Source organism: Schistosoma mansoni (genome assembly GCF_000237925.1).
Source record: "Schistosoma mansoni, WGS project CABG00000000 data, chromosome 3 unplaced supercontig 0044, strain Puerto Rico, whole genome shotgun sequence".
Lineage (NCBI taxonomy): Eukaryota > Metazoa > Platyhelminthes > Trematoda > Strigeidida > Schistosomatidae > Schistosoma > Schistosoma mansoni.
The window spans coordinates 37,078-54,295 of record NW_017386006.1 but is presented as its reverse complement, the minus strand read 5'-3'; the positions used below and the strand labels follow the sequence as shown (position 1 = coordinate 54,295).

General features: G+C 32.3%; 1 protein-coding gene and 1 non-coding gene across 2 annotated transcripts in view; one reads left to right on the top strand and one right to left on the bottom strand.

The window, feature by feature from the left end:
- Positions 1–13,592, bottom strand: part of Smp_000350.2 (hypothetical protein) — a gene marked incomplete at its 3' end in the record, with an annotated part of 32,302 nt that extends 18,710 nt beyond the window's left edge. Inside the window, exons 1-5 of the mRNA XM_018791407.1 lie at positions 13,518–13,592; positions 10,650–11,070; positions 7,484–7,739; positions 3,679–3,830; positions 1,855–2,022 (exon numbers count right to left, since the gene is read on the bottom strand). Of these exons, the coding sequence (XP_018645356.1) occupies positions 1,855–2,022; positions 3,679–3,830; positions 7,484–7,739; positions 10,650–10,931 (858 nt within the window). The 5' untranslated portion in view covers positions 10,932–11,070; positions 13,518–13,592. The remainder of the gene's footprint in view (positions 1–1,854; positions 2,023–3,678; positions 3,831–7,483; positions 7,740–10,649; positions 11,071–13,517) is intronic.
- A 2,802-nt stretch (positions 13,593–16,394) lies between these two features.
- Positions 16,395–16,465, top strand: Smp_tRNA_00261_Pseudo_GTG.1.1. The gene has a single exon. It is a non-coding gene (tRNA).
- The last annotated feature ends 753 nt before the right edge of the window (positions 16,466–17,218 follow it).

The following is a 17,218-nucleotide window of genomic DNA, read 5'->3' as shown; positions in this document are numbered from 1 at the left end:
CTGGGTTCGAGTCCCAGAGTGAACATCAACTCTGAGATGCAGGTACATTCAGCTGACGAGTCCAAAATAGGACGAAACGCGCGTCCTGAATTCCACTGCTAGCCACTATCCATCTCTGCCCACCATGTTCATTGTATGGTTATCAGAATATATTGAGATAGTCTGTAATTTTTGCTTAAATACATTTGATTGTCCCCAACCGGTGTTTTGTTTACTATAATATTAATACTTTCCATTTTCGATCACTTTAAAGATCACATGTCATATGTATATACTGACCTTATTTTCTTCAAACTACCATAGTGACGCATAATTTATCTATTTATGTTAAAATATGCATTCACTGGAGAGAAAAAAACACACATATTACGGCATAATTGTTTTAATCTGCTCTTTTTTGTTACCCTCCATGTAACTAATTTGTTAATTTAATTTAACGTAGAAAACAATATAAATTTTCAATGATTGGTTACTTTTATGTTTGAATAAAAGTAAATAGAAAAAACAAAACTGAAACACTAATATGAGAAGTTTGTTTAGTTCTAGAGAAATTACATGCATAGTATAAATTGGAAAATTTTAAACTAGTTTAATGCATACCCATGACCCCATTAAAGATCAAATATAAGATTTATGGATCTTGTATAGAGCCCTAAACCTACAAACCATTGAGTCGGAATTTAGTGGTTCACATTCCTAACTTCAGTCGATTTGATATATTAGGCGACTACATCCTTCACAGCTAAGATTGTTGAACCCTGGTTACTGGTGTGGCACATATCCACCTGTAGAAATACCGCTCAAAACGTTTAAAATGATAGCAAAACATTACTTTTTGAAAACATAGAGCAAAAATAATAGTTTCAAACATATAGATGCTTAATTTTGTCTCTTTAGATTACATATATAAAAGGTCAATCAGCAATATCCCCAATTCCTAACCATAAACCCTTAATTCAGGAACAAACCTAAACCTGTTGAAACTATATTTTACGGACAGCATTTCTGTCCAACATTTATTCATCTATATATGGCTACAGAGAATATTTGCCCTATGGATAATATTAATTCGTAATATTAACCCTAACTCCTAATTCCTACTGTAATTACCTAACACTAACCAAGAACTGTGTGAACAATTTTCAAATCTGTTTTGGCCCGCCATAGGGTTTGAGAAGATGAACAATCTTTATCTATCAGGACAAGTTTACATGTTGTTGTTTTACTCGATTTACAAGGAGAGTAACCTATAGATGCCCCCAAATGCCCTGGTACGGCCGAGAGTGGGGAGAGTCCACTCTCCCTCTCGAAATGGTCTCACACGGCCACACGTATATAGCCTCTTCCAGGGAAGTCCTAATCACTGCCTTCTCACAGTGGCATTACTGTTGTTAACGAAATTGAGAGGACGAAAAGTGAATGTCCGGCGCTTTAACCGGATTGGTGGACACGGAGAGTTCACATAGTGGAGTTGGAAAACCCTGATTCCAAACCAATGATGCACATGGGCTGGCTCCAGTATCCTGAAGGAACAAATGGCGTATGAATCAATCATTGGTCACCGGCTACCATGGGACTACATCTCCTCACGATGCTCCACTGCCTTGTGGATCAGATCTTTAGGTCAAAGGCTCGGGGTGTGTCCCCCTAAGAAAACCACCTGCTTCGGTTTGGGCACCCAGGCAGTATCACAGCCCTCACACAAACCAAATGAGATATCAAAATACAAATGTATTTTGTGAAAATATGTTTTATAATTTACAGTGTTATTATATTCTTTTCATTTAAGAAAGCAGGTTAGTAATTGATTAAGAACAGTTATATCATTAATACTACTGATAAATGAAAACTTACCTTTATTTTTTGATCATAACATTGACTAATTACATTCACTTCATTTTCATTTTGTTTTAATTTTTCTTTTAGGGAATTTATTTGATTTTTAAAATTTAGTATTTCATTTTGTAATTGTTCATTAATATATTTAATTTCATTAGTTTTATTGATACGTTCTTGAATTTCCTATAATTGAATATGTATAAATATTCATAAATTAGACTTTCTATTTATTATAATAATGATAATATTAAGTGTCTACTGTTTTTAATTAGTTATGTAACAACAATTAGAAGTTTTTTTAGAAACTGGGAAGAACCGATTGGTAAATTAGTTAATAAGCATAGTTGAAATCATGAGTCAATTGAAGCTAGACCATCACGGAAAACTTGGAAGCACTGCTTGACGGCCATTTCGTCCTATTGTGGGACTCCTCAGCAGTGCGCATCCACAATCCCGCCTCGCGAGATTCGAACCCAGGACCTACCAGTCTCGCGCGCGAGCGCTTAACCACTAGACCATTGAACCGGCATCCGATGGTGTTAATGTCTAACTTCAACCAATCCACTAAGTTGAGCAACCGTTTACCAATTGTCTTCAGTGATTTGTTATCTCACAACAGACCTGGTAGAACTCCACTGGTCACTGCTTTTCACTAGAACTCCAGGACATATCTCTTGAAGTCAGTCACTAGTGGGCATATGATTATAATCAGAAAGGGTTTTGTGATCTAGCTCCAATTGACCCATGATTTCAACTATGAGAATACTGAAATCTCCACAAAACCCCTTCCAGTTAATAAGCCTTAAATATTACGTTGATCCTATTAAGGTAAACAATGCTCGTTAATGTAGTAGTAGGGAATAAAGAAGTACTGGTTGTTTTCCAATTTCAATTCACTTACTTCGTTAATTATTAATTATGGGTTTTGTCATATTGTCTTGTTTGAACATGTTAACTATAAATGATGTGTTTCGATTCTATCATCTATTCACAACGAAGTGACTAGTAGCTAGAGTGTTAAATATTATTAAGATCAATTTTGTTACAGGATTGAATTTAGATATGTAAATCACTAGTTGCCGGCTTGGTGGTGTAAAGGTGAGGCTATTTTCACGAGACCTGAAATTTCTTGGTTCGATCTTCAGTGGAGTCGTGAATGGATACCGCTAGGAAGTCCAGTACTCGAATGAAATAGATATCTAGAGTTTCCTCATTTTCAATGGTTGTTCAACTTAAATTGATCTGTACTCCCAATGATTAGTAATTCTATATTTACAGTTCATTTTGTTTAAGATTTCCAATCAATTCTATGAGAGAATTGTCATTCTAGCTATTCTAGTCATTTCACTCTATTTCTATTCCTGTCTATTTTTGTCTTTGATTTTAAGATACTTTATACAGAGTTCAAACTATCATGTACATTTTGGGCTACTTTCAAATAGATATAAATTTTTATAAACAAGAATTACTATCAGTATAGGGTTATGGAGATTGTTGAGTCTAGATTGATATAATGAATGGGTGAATGTTAGACCGCCACTGAAAACCTGGAATCACTGGGCAGCCGTGTCTGTTGTGAAGCAGTTACTCACTGAAAACAATGGTCGAGGTCCTGCAATATCGTGAATTGTTAGAAGTTAAACATTAACACCGTTGGATGCCAGCTCAGTGGTCTTTTGATTAAGCGTCCGTGTGTGAGACCGACGGTCCCAGTTTTGAGTCCCACATGCAAGGTCGTGAATGCGCACTACTAAATAATTATTGTATTTAAATAAATTGTGAATAGTCGGTACATTGTAACTTAACCGGATATCATATTTCATTAATATAATAACTTACTTCTTCTAACTGTCTAATTTGTTTTTGATAAAATCGCTTATCTGCATCATATTCAGATGAAATCAATTGAAGTTGTTGACTTAATTCAAAACGTGCAGCTTCAACTGATTCATATTTTAATCGAAATTGTGCAGTTTGTTCTTTTTCTTTAACTAACGCAATACTCTAATTTAAATTAAACAATAAATTGAAAATTGAAAATGTAATAGAAATTTATTATTTAGTTGTAAATTTATTCCAAGATGTTAAAATTTGATAAAAAGGAAGGGAAGACATATATTTCACTAATGATTGATTGAAAATAAGAAAACTTCATATACCCCAGAATGAATAAATAAATACTAATTTTAATAGTTGAGATCATGAGTCAATTGAAGCTAGACCATCATGGAAAACCCGGAAGCACTGGATGGCTGTTTCGCCCTACTCCGGGACTCATCAGCAGTGCGCATCCACGATTCCGCCTCGCGAGATTCGAATCCTAGTCCTATCAGTCTCACGCTAGAGCACTTAACCACTAGACCATTGAGCCGGCATCTGATGGTGTTAATGTCTAACTTCAACCGATCCACGAAATTGAGCGACACATCCTCTAATCTCTTCAGTGAGTTACTATCTCACAACAGACGTGGTTAAACTCCATTGGTCACTGCTTCTCACTAGAACTCCAGGAAATACCAGTCACTAGTGAGCATATGTTGATTAATATCAGAAGGGGTTTTGTGGATATTATAGTAATTTTGATAGTTGAGATCATAGGTCAATTAGTTTCAATTTTTTTAAATATGTCATCTAGAAAAAAATAATGAATTGTAACATCCTCATATAATTCAACTTCTATATAAAGAATATACCAAGTTATGTGAGATAATCGAACAAAGAATTCAGATTAGATATAGCTAAGAAATCTTAAGTAGCGCCTATGTAAGATCTTCCAGAGATCGAGCGCAAGTTGGTTATTTCAATGTTAATACAATATTATCTCTCAACAGTGGGTATCACATAAAACAAAATGAGTTGTTTTAATCCTAAATCAAAGGCCAGTATAATGATATTTGACCTAATATTGTGTGAAGTACTAGCTACCTTCAATTTAATTACAGAATGTATTTCAAACTAGCATTTGTTATTTTACCGATGACAGATGAATAATCATTATATAAGATAAAAACAATAAAGAATTCATCAGACGGTCATTGAGGCAAAAGGAAAGTTAACTGTCCACAGAAACAAAACATATTTCTCTATAAATTTTTAGGTTCATAATAGAAAATGAGATGATGAATGCTATTCATAGCTTAGTTTGAAGATGTTGAAAGTATTATTTTCTCTTGGGTGAATGGTTTAGTTGTGAAGTTCCACATTTCAACCAAACACCAATCACTAGACACATCAAAATCGACTCAATCTATCAGCCAGAGAAGAAAAAGTGCAAACAATAACCACACAATTATAAATAACAATCATCATAATTCTTGGCCAACAGACCAGTTATTAGTCAAATGAAGATAAATTCCAATAACTCTCCTCTTTTCAAAGTATGTGCTGATAGCGTCCAAACAGACAATGAAAACTTTGAGGTCAAACGATCTACCTTAGTGAACACAACTTCGACAATATATAAAATAGTTGGATTATCGGCAAAATAATAAAGCTGTCATTTACCAACAAATGTTTCTAAACAGACAGAGTGAACTACCAACTTATACTCATTCCTTGAATTTTCTATGTTATTAGATAATGATTCAATCCTTATTCCGACATCAAAAAATCAAAGCCATCCTTCAATCGGTACTGATTAAGTAAGGTGATATGTGCTCTAGTTTTAGAAAGGAAGATATCAGTTCCCTGATGATTGTAGATACCCTTTACTGATAAGTAGTAACCAGCACAAAATTAGTTAATAAAACTCCCTAACATCAACATTTTATAATATCTATTATTATAAAATTGATACAGAAACTCTGGAAGAGGTGGAAAGTTTCACGTATTAGGTTAGCATCATCGATGAATGTGGAGGATCTGATAGAGACGTATAGGCGAGGATTGACAAAGCAAGGACCGCATTTCTACAATTGAAGAACATATGGAACTCAAAATAACAGTCAATCAATATCAAAGTCACAATCCTCAATACGAACATCAAGACAGTCCTTCTGTACGGAGCTGAAACGTGAAGAATTACTACAACCATTATCAAGAAGGTACAAGTATTTATAAACAGTTATGTACACAAGATAGTCAACATCCATTGACTGGATGCCATCAGCAACAGCCTTCTGTGGGAGAGAACAAACAACCTTCCAGCTGAAGAGGAAATTATGAAAAGACTTTGGAAGTGGATAGGACGTACAGTGAGGAAATCATCAAACTGCATCACAAGTCAAGCCCTAATTTGGAATCCTGAAAGGAAGCGGAAAAGAGGAAGGCCGAAGAACACAATGCACTAAGAATTGGAAACAGGCATAAACAGGATGAATAGAAACTGGAAAAAACTGGAATGGATTTTTCAGGACAGAGTTCGATGGTAAATGATGGTGATCGGTTTATGCTCCTCCATGAGAGGTAACAGGAGTAAGTAAGTAAGTAGGCAAGTAAATAAGTGAGTAAGTATTATTATAAAGTACTATTTCTATCATTCGTTTGCAAACATTCTTAGACTAAATTTTTAGCCCATATGATCTCTCCGAAAAATGATGTATTCATACCTATAATTTTCCCTTTGAACAATAACCACTATTTCTTTGACTACATTGAAAACTTTATAGTTATCCACTGAAAAGAGTTACAAAAGCATTTAAATTTTTTTAACTGAATATCAGTTCATGTATTTACTCTATGAATATAAAAACACTTACAAGTATTTATGTATTTTTAATTCGAGCTATTATGCAAGTTTATCTTCTTTTGCAGATAAAACAACTTATCTTCTTATATGTTTTTACTCTGTGTTAAAGGAGTTGCAATAATGTACGATTACCAAGTAAAAACAGTAAGAGTGTGGACCCAATAGTGACGACACACCCAAACATAGAAGGGGTGAGCCGGATAAAACTTTATATATATATAATTTCATTCATGATATCCCGATCAGCTAATGCAAGTAACAATTATTGAGTGTTTATTGCGTGTTTATTCATTCATTTAGATTGCATCTTCTATGCATTGCCGAAGCAATAGCCATACATCGAGTAAAACCAGAATTGTGTGTGCAAAAGAGACTGGTACAACCCCTTCTTCTACCATGGTCCTAATGTCTTATTTTTTTCTCTTTCTTCACACTCTTCTTCCTTTACGGCCATCTGCTTCACCTTTAATCTTTTATTCCCAACTAGTTTATTTCTGTTTCTACGATCATTCTGATTACATTTATTCTCAATTTCAACATCATGCTGAGCCATCCTTTTCCAATGATAAATTCCCTATCTATCTTTTGATGAATACTTAAGCCATTAAGAATAAAACGATTGCCAGGCGAAACGTTGAATTTACTTCAAATTCATTCAACTGAGATTTTACAAATATATCAACTCGGCGCCCAACTACTGTGAAACTATTCGCTCTAATTTAGACGAAAGTTCTTATATATTATATAAGTTTATCTTCTTTTACAGATGAAACAATTTATCTTCTCCTTATTGTTACAAACTTAAAAGTGACAAATTACCTGTATACTTTTAGATACAAATCATTGCATAATTCTCCCATGCACACACACACTCACACACATACATAAATTACATTTTACAAATTGAATTTACTTGGTTTGTAAGTATTTCTTCAAATTGTTGTGAATCTATTTTACATTCATTCTGTTTGCTTTTATTTTCTAATTGTTGTTGATTTCTTTCATAATGTTGATTTAATTCAGTGATGGAATGTTCTAAAGAACGTTTACGTGCTTCTAAGAAATGAATATATGTTTGTAACATATCACAGCGTATCTTCAATAAATTAGATTTCTGACGTATATTTTCAAAATTCTTGTAAATAGTTCTATCAAGTGATTTCAATTGATTGTTGTCAGTTAAAAGTTGTGGAAATGGTTTATCTGAAGTTCCCTAAAATGAAAAATATTGATAAATTAATATTATATTCTATAACAAAGGTTAGATCGAAAGTTTTGGCAATTACGAATAAGATAGATTCATTTATTTCATATATCTTTGTTATATCGCGTGAGAGCGTGCGTGCCCTGATTGATATATGAAAGTGCTGATTCCCGCCAATGAGAGAAGAGCGAATTATCGATCAGAGCAATGATACACAATAGCCGTATGAGCAGTCTTGAGTACTTATCAGTCCTGCTATCTGCCTAACCCAGACAGTTAAGTCCGAAACACTAATAACAGCCTCTGCAATATGAATTATTATTCACAAACATACTGGGTTTATATACCAATCAAACAGATCATATCGTACCATAAAATAGAAAATAACATTTGTACAATAATTGGTCAAATGTGGCTGTGAATAGGGGGGACAGTAATCAATAGACTGGGGATAACTCAAGAATGGTATAATAATGGTATAATAATAGTTCATAGGTCAAAATAAAGCTTAGGATAAGAGGAACACGAATACGAATAGTTCAGTTACCTAACAAGTATACAATAGGAAATATACATATCACATTGGTCCATAAATAGTTCACAAAGTTACCATTCATAATTTCCCACGGGATACAATAATCTTCTCTTCAGCTTCTTACAATCTAGAAACATTAATATTAATTTAAAATAGAGATCAGTTGTGACCAGCAAGTATCTCCAGCTGATAAGGCCTGTCGAGGATGAAACGCCCGTTTTGGATTCTACTGCTAGCCACCATCCATATCTGCTTATAATGCTTGTGACTTAATGGTGATATCAAGTCAATCTTTACATGATGCACATATGCTCAAAAAGACTGATAAATTGCAGTCTTCAACATCAATCGGAATATTTAAATAACAAATACAAATGAAGCAGTTATAATTGTTTACAACTAATGTACATACTTTATAACATGTGACTGAAGACTGGTAAAAGAAACGATTACAGTTAGGAAGAATTTAAAAAATTAATAAAGTAGACGAAGGAAGACTTTTTAGCGAAGAAAATTCTCTTTTCAATGATATTATTTTCTGAAGCTGTACAATTGTATAAAATGCCGCTTTGGTCCACCTCAGTGTACATTTGTTAGTTAACGTGCTCTCTCTTGTGGAGCAGATTACACTGGTCGTACAATTCTTCATATTTCTCTGAATGAGCTTCTTGTTGGAGAAAACAGTTCAGAGTTCTGCTCTACTTCATTTTGATTAAATTTCACTAGAATAAGTTTGACCATCTTTGATGATTTCGTAAAACCTCTTCATTTTTTTATAGACTATATGTGAAAAATTACCTAAAAATACGATTGTACTCATTCAAGAAATGATATCATCGAAAAGAAAATTCTCTTCACTGAAACGTCGTGATTCTTTTTAATGAATATTTATATGTTACTAAATTTTAAAATTCTAGAAGAAAGTTTTTCAAACGCATGGATACATGTTCTTAGAAACTCAAAATTGATGCCGTTACATTATAATAACCATAAAATTAAATAAATCAACAGAGATAAATGAATAAAACTCAAAAGTGACCCCTGAATGGAAAAAAGAAATTTATTGTTGAGATTATGGAACAAAATACTACGTAACTAGGCACTGAAAAATAAAAGTTACCAGGTCAGTGAGAGATTTACAACTGTGTCCTTTTGAATTGTAGGTTTGGTTTTAACTTTTTAATAGCGATGGCCTAGGCGTAACATAGTAAATTTGAAGTTATTTAAGTACATATTATTTCGAGCGATTTTACAACAACATTGTGTACAATAGCAGACAGATGACGCTATTAAAAACACGTCGACCTTTTTAGTGGAATGTGTTCCAAGATGAAAACAAAAACCTTCTTTTATATTGAATGTGAATTTATATGTAACATAACTGAATGATTGAGGTTTAAATAGTCCTAACCTTACTTCTGGCATTCTAGTCGGAGAATTTTCAGTGAAATTATCAAAATTATCAACGGAAGTCCAGGTTATTAAAAATCTATTTTAAATCCCTTTTTGAGTCATATTCAAAGTTTGAATTAATAAGAATTTAGTACAGAATTAATTTTAACCTAATTTTTTAGTGATAATCTTTATTATCTCCCTTAATAAGCTTAGACCAGAATGTCGGACGAAAAGTTAGAACTATTTAAATTCAAACCACTCATACAGTAAATGAGTTTATTGCGCGAACTTTATATCAACCTCCATTAAGAATTCCCTAAAATAACTACACTTTAGGTGAGTTTACTAATGCTTTTATTTGTATAGTTAAGATAAAACTAAAAATGACGGATGGCATTTCTTATAAATAAACATATCTAACATGACTAGACGGTGAGATAACTAATTCCAAATTATACCCGATTGACAATAGCCGCACTCAGGTGAAAAGCGACAAAAGACTGAATTTTACAAGGGAGCTGTGATGTCTCCAGAATTTAAAATTAAATAAATAAACATTATAGTATATTTTTAATTATACAGGACAATGAAAATAATAGGAATGTTTATCACTTACGGGACATGACTACATCACAATAATATTTTGGCGCGAAAGCCCATGTTAGTAGTGGTAGGTATAGCATTAATAAGAGATCATAATATTGATTTAGATCAACTCATAAAATTAATTAATTGATATTCTGTCTTATTTATTTAGCTTTTAAAGCGAAGTTCAACCAGTGATTCCAGAACTACTGGTATTTAGTTAGCTTATCATGTGATCACTCTGTCAGTGGGTAAATGAAAAAATACCCGATTAACTGAATTTCATCAACATAGTCAATAATCTTTGATGAACAAAGCATATTCAGAATAATTTACATACTACATGAATAACTTTCAATTGTACACTGAACATCATAATAAATTGTAAAATTATGGCAACTAACCTTATATTCATCATTGCTATCATCATCGTGACCATCAGATAATGCAACAGTTATATCATCGTCTTCTGTATCGCCTATTTCATCATCTTCATTCTTATTTTTAAGCGCAGTTGAGCCTAGATTTTTTGTATTAGGTATTCCCTTTCTTTTAATAGAATAATTCAATGGTAATGAACGTAAATCAGTAAGAATTTCTTCAGCTTTTATTTGAATATCTTGACTTAGCTTATCTGTTGGTTCACTAACTGTGACTTTTCTCCTGTCTACATTTGAATTATCCATTGGATTTAATGTATTATCGATAGTATTTGTTATATAATTTACAAATTCATTTGAGACTTCAGTTTGTTGAAGAAGAATTGATTCATTTAAATTATTCACTTCATTGTTTGACTGAGAAGGATTTGGTGAGTTTTTATTACTGATCAATATTAATAAAATAATAATATACAAAAATGAAGAATAGAAACAATTCAAGATGTCATAATGAGTAGTTATGGAATAAATGAGTTCAAATGAATCTATTTGATTTTGATCTGATATGACATAGATAGTCTCTTTATATAATGTAATTATAGGTTTGGTACTATTATAAGGTTAAATAAGACTATACTATAGAATAATACTGTAAAATATCAACCAATTAAATTTAAAGGTTTTAATATTAACCTTCTAGATTATTCAATTCACTTTTTAAACAATTAAATAGCTAAATTGGGACAACCAATACTGATAAAGCTACTTTTGTCATTTAAAAAAATGTTAAACTATCTAATAAAAACTAAAACTTACTTACAATTGTAAAGTTATATCACAAATTGAGATATCATTTGTTAAGCCAGAATCATTGGATGGTGATACTTCAATGAAATCCTTATTTGAAATATCTGATATCAAATTATTAATAATTATATACTTGAGATCATGATTCAGTTGAAGCTAGATCACCATGGAAAACTTGGAAGCACTGGTGGTCTAACTTCAATTGACTTATGATCTCAACTATATAAAATTATTAAAATCTCCACAAACCCCCCCCCCTTCCGATAATTATTTACTTGTTTTAATAATTCTTTAAACTTGTAATTTATATGGAAAATTCTAGAAAAGAATGTTTCTAAATTCAATGAAGGAAAACCTTTCAAAGTATATAATTATGTAATAAGTATTATTCAATATTTGAAAATGTTTACATTGACATAATATAAATGAAATAATGACATTTCAAGAAGTTGATATGTTAGAAGTCTACTGAATTGTAATAATAGTAATATGATGATAATCAAAAAAAATAAGGAAAGAAATAATAGTTGAAAGCGTGAGTCAATTGAAGCTAGACCACCAGGGAAAACCTGAATGCATTGGACGGCTGTTTTGTCTAGCTTCAATTGGCCCACGCTTTCAACTATGAAAATACTAAATCTCCACAAAACCCCTTCTGATAAAGAAATAATATTTTAAATCTATTTCTATAATTGAAATTTTAAATGTTAAATGAATAATTTTAAAAGTTAACATAACAACCAACTAATAATATGAGTAATAGTGTCCAACAAATCCGAATGTACTGACTTGTTTATTTCGTTAATATTAGTCTGTGAAACAGAGGACAGTTAACCTAAATAGTAAAAAATATTTTCTTTTAAACAAAAATATATGACAAATAAACATGGTTAGAATATGCATAAGACATGATCCATAGGTATGAAACCATTTTGAAAGGTTGTTAAACATCTAATTAGGAAGGTAGGCTTAGATTAAGTTAAAATTTAAAAAAAGTTATGTAAAGCTAAGAATTCTGCATGATACAACAATAAAAATGTCAATAATTGCATAGTAAGGATGGATTAAGCTCCATTAGTCAAACTTGAATGGTTACAACTTACTGCCTAAAGCAATTTCGTATTATTTGACCCTAAATAATCGAAATCTATAAATGAGAATGTTTTAAACTAAGGTTCCATAATTATAAGCAAAGATGGATAGTGACTAGCAGTGGAAGATAGGACGCGCGTTTCGTCCTATTTTGGGACTCGTCAACTGGATGTATCTGTATGTCAGAGTTGATGCTCACTCTGGGACTCAAACCCAGTACATTTCGCTTCAAGGTTCCATAATTGTTGGATGAGCTTATTTCTGCCCTGAATGTTTTAGATTTGAAAAAGAGTAATTCTATATCCAGGTTTTGCGATCAATAACCATTACTCAGCATTAGTTATCGGTTTCTATATAATTAATTACTTTCGACATATTATCGGTTAAAAACAATATACACCATTATTTCTTCTGGATATTTGATTAGTGTTAGCTACAGCATTTTGCACATATTAGAGATCTCCAAACTTATATAAACCGTATCAGATAGTTTTATGTTATCATTATGGCTTTATAAATGAAGAATGTTCAGAAAACTTATGCAATATATAAGAATCAATAATATACTATTATGTATTGCTTCAAATATTGGTTGATGATTTCAAAAAAGGGATGACACTGAAAATCGGTGCAACATGATCCCATCCTGACCAGACAGTATATCGAGAAGATAATTAATCGACGATCAGGATATATCATTTATTGATAAATTTGTATTCTTTAGGATTTTATACATTCTTTAAGTATGCTTAAACAGGTTATTATTAAAAGAGGATATAAAAAATGGAATATGATCCTGAAGTAGCTATTCTTCAACTAGTTAGTTCTTATATTTTTAATGGATAATTACTAAACAGTTTTTTTACAGTGTCTCCATATCATCTCAAATTTAAGCCACCTTTTGACAATATCATAACACATAATAAACCTAAAAGCAGATTTTAAGTTCTTTATAGAATTGACTAAAACACATTTATTAGTCCCACTGTTTACCTTGCGAAAAATCCTGAATTGATTTAGAATCAATTGACGATATGTTCATTATTGGTTGGTTGCTTCTTTAAATATCTAAATGAATAAAAATGAAATCATTTTCTACATGGAAGAACATTTATCATTATAGTTTTAATTTGCTTTTGATAAATAGAAAGGAAATAAAACCCGGTTCATGATTAAATTTGAATTATTAACCTTCAATTGATTGACACAGCATTTGACTAACTCAACTGGTAACAGGATCTTTATTTCTTTTCGATCATGTTTTGGATCACATTAAAAGATTGAACAAATTACACAATATTTGTGTTCTTTCCAGTCAAGCACATTTAAATCTTAAACTACCATAGTTCATTACTTAGCGAGGTAGTTTTTCAAGATTATGTGAACCATGAAAATAATTTTTCTCATTATGGACTGAAATCACTTAAAGAACTATTAAGATATAAGAAGTACTGAACAATTGACTGAATGACTTTTAAAATTTGAACAATCCTGTTATATCTAGAGCTTTGATTCTTACTATGCCGCGTACTACTAGACTATTTGAACGATAGAACCCGCAACGTCGCAAGAGAGAAGACAGAAGACTAGTAAATAGGAAGTTTATTCCCTAAAACAGTGTCAAAATATAGTACAGAAATCTCATGTATTTATAGTTATTGGCTGAATGTAAATCATTATTCCGGTCAACCAATAGGCACATAGGGGTCATTCTTATCCGTCCAATGAGGAAGCTACACGTCGACATTCTAGAATATTCCCCTAGCAGTGATTGGATGGAATATGTCCGGCTTCGTAAGGCTTCCTAGAGTTTACCAACGAGCCGTCCTTACAAATCCAATTATGATAGTTTATTATTTCAATAATTTTGAAACTTGATAGTTTTAGTATTTATTCCAAAAAATTTCTGTTTTATTTTCTGAGATTCAACATTATTAACGGCAAATTAGTTAGTAGTTACATCAAGAACTTCAGTACACTTGAAGTATCTACATTTATAGGGCAAAACAACGGCGACTATTCTTCTGTTGTTCTTAAAATTAGTACAATGTACATAGTGGTTAGATGTTTGATATTTAATATAATGTCTGTGCATAAAATCTTGATAAGTATAATTTATTATCAACGTCAGGAAAAGCGTTATTTATTTCAGTGATCTTAAGATAACTACTGAGTTACTCATTCCATGAATATTTTATTCTAAAATTAAATGTTGAATAGTTTTGATCAAATCAGATTTATATTTCACTTTGTTCAAAAAAGATAAAAAATAGCTTTCTTAAAATATTGAATGACGAACTAATGCCAGATGAAGATTTGTTGAAAGCCGAACTGGTACAACATAGAATCGATAGTGTAAAAAGTTAATCAAACCTCATTCACAGTCATTATCACCATAGATTTATTTAGTTCTCATTTAAACTTGACAGTAGTTTCACCACATATGCGCGCAATATGCGCACAGTTGTAGTAGAAGATCAAAGTTATCTGACCTGCGACCAACAAGTCCCTATCGGCCACCCAGGCGACTCTATTCTGTGCCTAGACGCCAGACCTGAGCATTCAAGTCTCCTGCTAGTATTACAATATCTCTGGAACACATTTACTCTAGAAGAACCGTTAACAGGTGGTAAAACTCATTCGTGATCGCGTCCAGACTGCAATCTGTTGAAAAGTAGACGGAGATGACAAAAAGATATCGTTTGCCACACCGATTTCTTCACACTTTGGTCGAACTTTCTAATCTAACAGCCGATAACTGAGTGTAAATGGGGATCCAGTCGACCAGTGCTGCCTCAGCTCTAGAGCATAGTGCGACACCAACTCCAGCAAAACCAGACGAAAATGCCACAGGATCCCCGGATAAACGCATATAAAACAAGCTTTTTGAAGCGACAGATGGTGAGTGAATTTGTAGTACTTCACTAGAATCCTGAATAAGGGTCTTGGATAGAAAACAGATATCGATATTAAGACTTTCTAAAGACATAATCAACCCTATCTGTTGTCCGATCTGAATTAGTGAGCAAACATCGAAGGAAACCAGTTTGAATGGTATACGTGGTTTCAGAAAAACTGTTTCAGAATCCGTATTCGGTGGTAGCATTCAACCTCTGACCAGTCAGCGACTTTCGATCGTCTAGTTAGGATAAGGTTTCGACCATAGACGAGTTGCTAAGTTGAAAAATATTGAAGCCTGTCACTAGTGAGAACATGATGATTAGTACCAGGGGATTTATGAAAATTGTCACATTTCTCTACTTTGAATCACAAATTGATGTAGGGACGTGAACGTGCTCTGTTGAGAAGTCCGTTACTTACAGGTTTTCAATGGTGCTCTAAGATCACTTTGTGATTTGAACTATGAAAATAATATATGGATAAAATAAATTTACTGTCATTAAAATACAATTGGGAGAAAAGTTACATGTACATTAGCTGTCTTATAATTAAGATAACCTTTGACATATTTGCTCTGAAACTTCAGAGCAAAATAAAGAGGCGGTTAGATATATTTCTTCTGCATACAAAGCTCTGGATAGTTAGTCCTAATAGCTATCGCTTCTGCCGTTTTGAGAACTCGAAGTCTTGACTGTGCATTTGGAACATTAGTTCAATGAATAACTGTAAGACCTGATGAGAGGTCATTGAAAATAGGAAACTCACAAAATGAATTACTTTCAACAAGTTCTTTATCAAACTGTATAATCATTTATGTACAAGAAATTGCAAGTATTAACATTGTGAGGAAATATAAACAATGCATAAAAATGATGACACAATGAAAAGATTATAATACTAAGTTACGTATTGCGAATAATAACAACAAAAGGTTATCTGAAAAGAATATTCTTCATTAATAAATCGCGGCCCGAGTAGCTCAGTGGTAACGTCTCTGACTGTGAAGCTGAGTGACAAGGGATCGAATCCATCAGGGGGCACCAGTTCCCTCAAGATTACAGGTACACCTTGCTGACGAGTGCCAAGTAGCACGAAACCCGGGTCCAGGGTTTCCTGTTGACCACCTCCAATCACCACCCAGTGATCAATCAATTGTGATGCTTTTAAACTATTTATGGGGAATACTTTTTGACAGGTCTTGTAATTACGATAAATAAAAAAATAACTCAACTGTAAAATGTACTAATGTCGTTATTGATAATAGAATAACCATATGTAGAACCAAAGACATCAATTAATACTTAATCATATTACATATATATATATAAGATTCTTGTAGTTCACTTACAGTCCTGCTTTACTTACATTCATTATCCATAAATTAATATATTTAGAAAATATATTCAGTAAAATATTTAATTCTTTGGTCAGTAATGTAAACCCATAGCTAACAAATAGCTAAATATAACCTATCCTATTTCACAATTACTTCATAGAATTAAACTACCAATCATAAGTTAACAGCAATATAATATTCATAGTAAATTAAATGTTATTGGTCAAAATCAGGATAAAAACTATCATCATCTTAAAATTCAAATATATGGATGTAGAATATTACTTTCAGTAAACCTAAATCAAGTTCTACAATGGTAATTATGAACTAGAGTTCGAAAGTAATAGACATGACCAAAGCATGTAACTTAGTATTTTTAGTTATGAATCAAAAATTTGTAGTAAAATATATTTGTTGGTGCATGAAGATGTGCAAATACATTTGGGTAATATAAGGT